The sequence below is a fragment of the Clupea harengus genome, chromosome 22 (genome assembly GCF_900700415.2).
Source record: "Clupea harengus chromosome 22, Ch_v2.0.2, whole genome shotgun sequence".
Taxonomy (NCBI): domain Eukaryota; kingdom Metazoa; phylum Chordata; class Actinopteri; order Clupeiformes; family Clupeidae; genus Clupea; species Clupea harengus.
In genome coordinates, this window is record NC_045173.1 from 23042369 (window position 1) to 23052368 (window position 10000).

Genomic DNA, 10000 nt, shown 5'->3' on the forward strand with positions numbered 1-10000 from the left:
CCTACCTTGTGCCAACCACAGTAGAAACACACCAGCGCTCTACTCGGTGGATTCAGGGAACTGTGAAGCGCTATAAGGAGGAGACATGAACAAAGGAAGCAGGAAATGATGTTTGTGGATGTATAGCCTAAGGCCATATAGAATTACTCCGGTCTTGCACAAAAGACGTAGTCACACCCATGGTTTCTCTTCCTTGCCGTTTGAAATCACAGTGTGGTCCAGCTGAGGATTTGGCACATTACCCGGTTTCCACAAGCCATGGCAGATCCTACGTCAAAAGTCTCACCGTGTGTCACCGTGTGTCACCGAGTGTCACCGTGCTCTAGAATACAGCATGAGCCTCCTCTATCAGACCCAGCAGACGAGGTCAGAACCTAGGATGCTCAGTTGCAGATGTGGAGGTGGAGGTGGAAGTGGAGGATTAGTACAAATTGAGGCCAAAAGCGTGCGTGTGATGGCCCTGGCTTTTAGAAGGCTGACCTGGAGCCATATTCACATGTTTGGAATACTCTCTCCTGGCTATTTCTGGTCCTCCTCACATCCGGTAAATTATGGCGCCCCTCTGCTTAATTTGATGCCCGCTTCACATAATTGAGGTCAGACACCACGCGAAAGTTTATCACCCATAATATCATCACAATCGACTAATGGCCCAGGAATGCCAAGATACTGGGAGAGCCCAGAGCACTGGTTAGACAGCACATCCTTTTTCACTGTCAAGAGCCAAAGAGCCAGACACTTAATTATTTAACAACTACTGTTACTCACAGACACATATTGATGTTCAACCAATGCCAAGAAGAGTTAGAAGAGAGATGCTTCACAGTCCTGAGTACTGTTAGATAGTAGCAACCTATGGCATTAAATCTGCCTGCTAATAATTAACACACAGTTCCATCCATAGTAGTAAAAAACTAGTAAAAAAAAAAGTCCAAACTTAATCTGACAACCACATTAACATCCGGACAAAGGGAAATGAGAGGCTGCAGGCTATCTATGAAAAATCCACGCGGCGGCGGTGAGGTGGTATGGTGTGTGTAGGGTCGTTGGGTTGCTAGCTGTGATTGAGGGGGAGCCTGTGCCGGTGGCTGCTTGTCTTCTGGGGGCCTCTGGTCGAAGACTGATGAGGTGTGAGGAGAGAGCACCTCTTATCTGCATACATTCACACCCCAGCGGGTTCTCGCTCCGACTGACTGACAGACTGAAAATGTATGTTTTCACAAAGGCTTTCATCTGAATATCTCCCTGGCGTATATGTGTGGCAGACACATATCAGAAAGGCTTTTTCCTTTTGTGTCGTGAGCTCACTGTTTCCGAACACTGGCCCACAATTATTTAATTTTCCCTTGGACATGGCCTGGCGCTTAATGGCTGCTCCACCCCCCCGCATACATTCATGTCATCTGTCTAAAGCGCTCTCATTGACATCCATTTATGCATCAAGCAGATTGAACCAGCGCTCAGTAAAATCCTTTGCTGCTCAGCTGATTGGGATTTTATATGCATAGCCTATAGTGCAATGCTGAGCAGCGATTCAGTGGTTGTCCTTCTTTTATTTCCTCACAGGAATCTTACCACCCGCACGGGGCACTCGTATAGAAGACAGGCAGTTATTGTGTAGAAGATGGTAGCAGATGGCTTGCTCTTTTCCAATTCCTGCTTTAATCCTCTTGCAACGATGCAAAGAGAACAGAGGGGAAATCCCACATTACCAGCTGTAGCTTCTTTATATTCACCATTTACACCCCAGTGTAATACCAATGAGACTAAATCCTCACCATATCAGAGTATGCTTATCCACAGTGTGTGCCTTTATGGAGGGGGGGGAGAGGGGGGGGGGACAACGACAACAGCTTCTCAGCTGGATTTTGGAAGGCACCGAACAAACAGATATCCAGCTATGCCACACCGTACTGCGCATCAGAGTGACCTTGTGGTGCAAGCTGATCTGACAGAACGTTCAATCACCACGTCAGGTTCTGCCCTATCAGCTGTTTGGTCCAAGCTTAAAGTAGAACTCTCCGCTTCGGGGAGATGGATGGGTTGTGGGCAACGCAGCCACAAAATGAACCAATCAAGCAGCACACTTAGGACAGCCATTCTTACACAGGATTTCCAAAAGTGAGTCAGAGATTAAAACTAGTTTGATTGACAGATCGATAGAATAAAACTGACTTTGTGTCATGCATGACAGTGCAAACACAACAGCACTTATTCAGTATATAATACAACGCTGTGTTGTTGTGGTTAGCATGTGAGCAGTGAGTCTGTGCTGAAGCTCCTTCAGGGGTTGGCATTGAATGGTAGTGTAGGTAAAGATGAGGCTTCCCATCATCCCCTTTGTAAACTCAGCTTTAATCTGGTGTCACAGATGGGCCTGGGTAAGGAGGCTCCAAATAAAAGGGCCTTGCTCGTTTTGTCAGTATCACTGCGATTTATCCACCAGATGTACCACAGACATGACACCATCGAAGTGTGTTCATACCCCACCCCCCAAACCCCACACACACAACCTGACCTTCCACACGATCAACTGGACCGCTTCCCAGACCGGCCAGCCTTAACTGACATCAGAGGCTCGTATGAAAGAAAATAAGGCACACTTGTCCCGGTCAGTCTTAACACAGGGCCATTTTGGTCAGTCACAGGGCCCTGTGCCGGCAGTCGTCATCATGTTCCAAATTGGTGAGTCACTGGTAATCCATCACAGAATAATCTATGTTACTGTAATCCAGCCCCAAACAAAGAGTCAGCACTCATTGAGGTTTTGATACTTTCCTACGTCTGTTCCCAGAAGGCCGAGTATTTTCGAGGGATGGAATGGATTGCCCATCGAATTGTCTGCCTGTGTATCCGTTTATTTTTTTAAATACTATAACCATCTGCAGGAGAGATTACAGAGCGTGTCATATTCACACACACACTGCACCTCAGAAGATAAAGATGCCAGCTGTTTGGCTGGTTTTCCTTCACTGGTCAGGATGTGGACTACAGTCACACTGCAGAGTGGTGGAGCGGCAGGTATGTGCGCAGACTACAGGGACTGCGCTCGGAACAACACTGCCAGAGGGAAAGGGAAAAAATTAGATGCTCCTGTGCTTTTCATTAAAATGAGTGTTGCTGATTTATTTACAGTGATTAAAATAAGTGCTCTGGGGCTTCAGCTTTTACACCATGTGCCTGAATATCTACAAACATGGTCAACATCAGATTTTAGAAAAAAGTCAGTCTGATGTGGTTATTCCTTGAAATGCCAAATTTCAAAATACCGTTTCAAGTCTCCCTTAAAAAAAACAAAAAAAATAAAAAAAAACAGATTACATCAGTAGTTGCTGCTGTCCCTAATTCCCAAATCCCCCTTTTAATCAGAGAGTGCTGGGCAATGAAGTTCTGATTACTTTGCATGCAAACCCAGCTGTGGGCACCCACATGAGTGGCCATGAAGGGAAGGCGATGTGAGACGAGGGGAGCTGTATTCTAAAATCATAGCGGTGTTGGAGGGAGGACGCCATGCAGGTGGGACCATAGAAAAGCTGCCCAGTCAGAGCATGGCCTCACTAGCTCGCTGGCTGCTAGGCATCCCAATCTCCACGCAAAAAAACACACCACCATTTTTATTTTTAGATTTTGATGTAATGCCACCTCCTAAACTTGCAATGATTCCACAGCACTTTGTAGGAAGAGGCTCTTGCAGTGCATGTGGAAGGGCAGACAAGAAATGGATGAGACTGGGGTAGGGTTACAGACCGAGCAGACTTGTATTTGGATGCGTGTGCTCAGAGTGCTGGTGATTATGCAGGTGGATGGATGCGGCTGGATATCAGGGCGGGCAGCCACGGCACTGCAGCACGAGCACTTCATAAATAACTGTCACAGTCGGGAAAAAAAACAAAGAGGAAAAGACAGAAGTCACAAGACAAGGCAGCTGACAAAGGAATCTGAACTTTCACACCAACAGTCTCTTGTAGGAGGGCTACAAAGAGTCGAATGAGAATGATGTTGCTTCTGAATGTCCACAAATCTTTTTCTTACTGCTTGGACACATTTAGGCCAGCCTCTGTTTGAAAAACCTCTAACATTGAAACACAAAACACAAATACTATCATGGGACAAAAGGAAACTAAACTGAGGTTATGTAACGATGAGACATTCAGTGTAACTTCTCTGCATCTCTCAAAAAGTGCATTTGGCAGGCACGTAACACTGTTTAAATATGCATGGGCCTTTCTATAAATGGTAGAGTGAGGAAGTAAGCAACATTCTTGAAGAGGGTTTTCCTGACTCGACACTTATCAACCTTCATGAGGATGACTCACCCCATACTGTAGTGATCTTTGGAGGGACGGACAGTGGCCTTGACGAAGTCCATTACAGTCTGTCCCCCATGAGGTATGTTAAGGCTGCATGATGCCCTTGACACTTTTCTTAGATGTCTTCACAACCCATAACAAGGCCTGTAAGGTTGAGAGGGAAAGCATTTGTGCCATGCAACTGTGATTTCATATTGCCATCATTTCCTTTTCTTATGTGTGGTTAACATATTGATCTGATTTAGTGCTTGTGGTCTACTGTACAAAACTAATTCTGAATAGTTTACGAGACATTTGCTTTTCTGAATGACATTCAAGTATGCATAATCCACTATTCTATTATCCTTTTTCATTCATAAATCAACATGAGTGTTTGTTTTTTCTGTGTTTTATTTGTTTTGCAATATCATGGAAACTCAGTAGAGACCTCTGCTACTGACCTGATCACAAAGTGTCACCGGTACAGAAATGAACAGTCAGATGTCTGACTCACCCAGAGATACAACTGACAGCTGACATGAATCAGCTACTCAGTACACATCAGTCGATCTTATTCTATCATCTGTCCATGCTGTGCTTGGTTCGAATGGCTCTCCGCATCGTCAGATGCAGCCCCTGAATCGCTCTCGGTGCCGCCTTCCCCTGGTCCCTGTGGTCTCGGTTAAGTGCTTCATGCTGTCCAAGAAAGGCAGGGGGTGGGGTGGTGGGAAGTGTTAAAAGCACTGTTAGAAGGTCTAGTGACGATAATGGACTGCGCCCGGCTCAGTCACAAGGCAGAAATGGCAGCTGTTTTAAAATCACTCATGGTGGAGCCGATGTTGACTCCACAGGATGTTAAACCAGTTTGTCATGTCAAGCCAGCTGACTCGTCAGGAGGCATGTGGAGGATAAACTATGTTCTTATTATTACCTTGAAGAATGAATTTTAAAGGCTTCCAATTGGATGAAATAAACAATTAAAGAATATACCTAAGTACGTTTGCATTGTGGTTTTGAATGACATGTTAGTGTTACAGCTCTTGTACCATTAATCATGTAGCTTACATTGACAATGACCAGTGTCTGAAAAACAAAACAAACATGGGTTTCTGAGCAGACCATATCCTGTAGATTGGGCCTTTCCTCTCTAATTGGTCTCATAAGTCACACATTTTCCCACATAGCCCTCAGGCAAATCAATCTAACGACCTGTACCTCAAATTGACACAATCCACTGTTGATTTCATTGTTGTAGGGGAAAGACTCTAGGGTTGTTGCCATGGTGCTGAAGGAGCTACCAAGTAAGGCATCTTCAGAAGCAAACGCCCTCCTCACCGTGACAACCAAGGTGGGGATAACACAGCCACCCACCGACAGGACGTACCTAGCCTTTCCTGGTATGGTAATAGAGCCACTCAGTATACGGAAGGGCTTGGTGCAACCTGCTTTGTCTGGGTTCCTTTTTTTAAAACAGCACATCCAATACAAGATGTGCAAATTGTTGTAGTGATTTGTAGTCTGCTTCTTTTTTTAAAAGCTGCTCTATGGGGCTATAAATAATTTTTGCTTAGCCTGCTTATGCTATGGTATGCTTGCCATACTTGCACTTTGTGAAGTGTATATATATATATGTACAGTATATATCATGCTTATTATATTTGCCAACACCTGTGTCCTGGATAGCATTAATAATGACCTTTGCTTGTACATATACGATTAAGATAGGATGGTAGTCTTTGTCATGTTAATGAAACAAATAGTTTCCTACCAGCCCAGTAATGGACTAACCTGACACACATCTCAGCACATAAATCAGCACTGGACAGTAAGCAGATGCTCCATTCACACATGTAAGATATTTAAAAAGGAGGATGATTTCTTATTCCCCATAAGCAGCTTATAGCTGTCCAGCTTTGCTCTCTTGAGTGCAAACGACTGCCGCGGATACCATTTTCAGTGAAATGAATCCACCGCAGTCTTATCTTTCTGTTGGATAGTTGTATTTGATTATCTTACTTTCTTTCTCTGTGAGCTGCATGTCAATAGTGTGTATATTGAGATGCATGCATGTCTTTTTTTCTGCTTTTCTAAATGTGCATTTGATTTGATTTTTTCCTCTCTACCTCATGGTGAAAAGTGGCGTTCATCACTTCCGTAGTGGTTGTACTGTTTTACATGTCTTGTCCTCTTGACGTGGGTTTTGTGGTTTGTGTACGTGGTTTGTGAAGTCGTGGCGTGCCTCTGTGTGCACTGTGCCACATACATGGGATTCTCTGTGTTCTGTGGGATAGATTGACAGAATATGAGTCTAGCATTCTTAAAGCCGTATAGGGCTCTGATCATTGGAAACTAGGAGGCCATAGCAAATGAGTATGGTTGTGATATTTTAATGTCTTGGGTGATAGCCATCATGTTGAAGAATCTGATTACTAAAACATCACATAATCGTTCTTGTGTGAAATCTCAGTTTCTGTTTCTAATCAGAATTAGGCTATACACAGAACACGTCAGTGATACTACTGGCTGATAATCTCTAATGCCAATACAATTAATAATACTCAGTATGACCATGGCTATCATGTTCCTGTTGGATGTTGGCAGGCTCAGATAATCTCTAGACAGCGCAGGAAAGTTGTGTGCTATAAAATGGGTAATGTCCTGCAGAAAAAAACATTCTCCAGTTTTTAATTGCACTGAACACCTGGAAGTCGTATGCAAACGACAGCAAGAAAGTGTGTGTGTGTGTGTGTGTGTGTGTCTGTTATGGAAGCACTACTACATTTATATGCAGAAGAAAAGCTCTGGAAATCCACACAAACACATGACTGCACACGGCCTCTTTAAGAGCCCATTCACATGATTTAACCAGGGCCAGATTAACCCCGCTGGAGAGCAAGGGATTCAGATTGTGATGGATGCTTTCTCTGTTGACCCAAGTGAGGAGCATCTATATTCCCTCATAGCTGAGTGCCTGGAGGGGTCAATGTAAATCTCACCGACATCGCTCCACACAGCATAGAAGGAGAATGATCTGTCAAAAAGAAATAGGCTATAGCACTGAGGAGTACTCCCATGGTGAATGCAGCACAGTCTGTCCATACTGCAGATCAGTGTCCAACCATTTAAGACACTGTGTTTCAGAACACAGTTGTATATCATTTATTTATTTTGACAAGTTACTAAAAAATAACATGCTTGATGCTATCTGTTATTTGTCAGTATGTGAATCCTAAAACTAATTGTGTAATCCAGTTGCATGCTTCATTTAATTTCACTGAATCCCTGCGAAGTACCATTAATATCCATAATAGTCATAATTCATGAAGTTTAATGTCTTAGAGACACCATGAATGACTTACAGATTGCAAACACAGTATGGTGCCAATTATGCACATGCCCATAATTATACATACGCAGCAATAAAGCCCATCCCTCAAAAGTGATTTGATGGTGGAGGAGGAAGGTTATGGCGGCGGCTGACGTCTCCGCGGTGGGTTTCTGTGTGTTGCAGCTGGCCAGTGAGCAGCAAGAGAGCCGCCCCCTTTTGAGCCCCTCCATCGATGACTTCCAGACTGAGACCAAGAGTGATGGAGCCAGCCGGCCGGTCACCTCCAACACAGCAGGTCCCCTTCAGCTCATTACCCCTCGCATCTGCTCCACCTCTCCTCTCCTCTCTTCTCCTATCCCCCGCTCCCTCCCTCGCTCCCTCCCTCCCTCACCTACTCCAAGCATATGCCAGCCTCAGTATATGCACTCTCTCTACAGATGCACATAAATGTTATGTAGGCCAGCTGGAAGAGAGAGAGAGGGAGAGAGAGAAAGAGGGAGGGAGTGTTTGTTTGCCTATCTGATGTGTTTAAATTTGTTTTGATATGGATATGAGGCAATACATATGTATGGGGTATTTATAGGCCTTTTAGAGGGGAAATACTGTACCACCCCAGCATATGAGCTATAAGAGGCAGAGGCTCTGAAACCATTGTAAATGAGTTAGTATTACCTCTTGTTTCTGGACATGCATGCATGGTAATGTACTGGTCTTGGTGTGGATCGCTTTGCCTCTGATGTTGTTGTTGCTCCAGTCTAGCAGTGTGAAGATTAATGAACCTTGCCTGAGTGAGCTTTACTCTGAGTCTGGTATTCAATTCAATTCAATTCAATTCAACTTTATTTCGCCATGTATACAGATACTAGGAATTTTTTTTGGTTTTCTCCATGCAGGCTATAGTATCACAAATAGAACAACAAGACAACACAGAACAACAATACAAGGACAGATAGTACCAGACAGTATGAGCAAAATAATAAATAAGAATGGAGGTAGTGCAACAATAATAATGTTAAATAAAGTTAAATAAAGTGCGATAAAGTTCGTGTGTGAGAGCTATTTAGGAGGGCTATTGCTTGGGGGAAAAAACTGTTGAGGTGACGTGATGTTTTGGTCATGATGGCCCTGTATTCCTGCTGTCCAGTTCTGTCCCCAGCTCTGGACTTGGTGGGCCTGAGTGAGACCAGGGAGAGGAGATGGAGCTGGGACAGGAGGAGTCCTCTGGGCTCTCGGAGGGAGGGGCGCAGATGCAGCCCTCGCAGGAAGAAGCAGACAGACGAGACAGAGCTGATCCAGGTCGAGACGGAGGAGCTCTCCCCTGGACCTCTGAACCCTGAGAGGATATCTCTGGACTCAGGTGCGGACCGTGGGCTGGGAAGTAGATTCCTAGGCAGCCTATATATGTGCCATCGTAAAAGTAAATCATTGAAAGGATTTACTATCATGAGATGAATCAAGGGCGATTTACTTTTTATAGATTTCTTGAGTAAAAACTAAATAGATAAAAATACTACAAGCCTTCTATTTTTATGAGGTTGGGACAGAGATGAAATATTCACAGTTGATTGCTTGGCTTTCATTGAATTAATGCTCTTAAGATTCCCCCACCCTTCCAAAGGAGCCCTAAATCCCTTTAACAGCACACAGTCAGGGGATCAGTCTTTGATCTCAGCGTAATGATTATGAATTGTGCATCTGGTAATTATGTTAAAAACCTTTAAGCCACACATCTACTGTGTTGGCCTTTTTTTCTCCACAGTGGCCCTCTTTGTCTGAAATGACTTCAACAAGAACACACGATTAAGAGCTGGTAATGGCTGATTTTAATCCATGCTCTCGTTGTAATTCGTTTTTTTAAACCTAGTTTTCAGTGTCTCATTTTTCCGTGTCACTGACTGACTGCCCTGAAACAGAAGTAGGAAATGGACTGGAAAATTAAAATCAATTTCCCTCAGCCTTTTGGAGGCGAACTCTGACTGGCATCATGCAATATTGGTGGGGATGGGGAAATGTCATTGCAAGTAGAAGGGCCAGATAGATCTGATTGCCAAACTGGTTCTTAAGATAATAAGATGCCTAGAGGTTTTGGGCAGTTGCAGTCAACCTAGGCAGCCCCAGTTTATCACATCACCTCATCAAGGAAAGAGTACAGGATTTTCCCAGCAGTTTTCAACCCTTTATCTACTGAATGGACTTAACCCACTCCCTCCCTTCACTGCCATGACAATACCCAGGTGATGGTGCACAGATAAGAGACCTACTGTTGTGCTATACTGCATCTTCTTCACTGCCATGACAATACCCAGGTGATGGTGCACAGATAAGAGACCTACTGTTGTGTCTCATACTGCATCTTCATCCCCCTGGGGAAAGTCTCAACGGC

General features: G+C 44.2%; 1 protein-coding gene across 2 annotated transcripts in view; it reads left to right on the top strand.

Moving 5' to 3' along the window:
- The first annotated feature begins 4672 nt into the window (after positions 1-4672).
- pex5lb (peroxisomal biogenesis factor 5-like b) overlaps positions 4673-10000 on the top strand; it is a 16494-nt gene continuing 11166 nt past the window's right edge. For both annotated transcript variants that reach the window (XM_031559533.1, XM_031559534.1), the window contains exons 1-3: positions 4673-5637; positions 7801-7912; positions 8762-8974. In XM_031559533.1, coding sequence (XP_031415393.1) covers positions 5569-5637; positions 7801-7912; positions 8762-8974 — 394 coding nt within the window. In that variant the 5' untranslated portion in view covers positions 4673-5568. The remainder of the gene's footprint in view (positions 5638-7800; positions 7913-8761; positions 8975-10000) is intronic.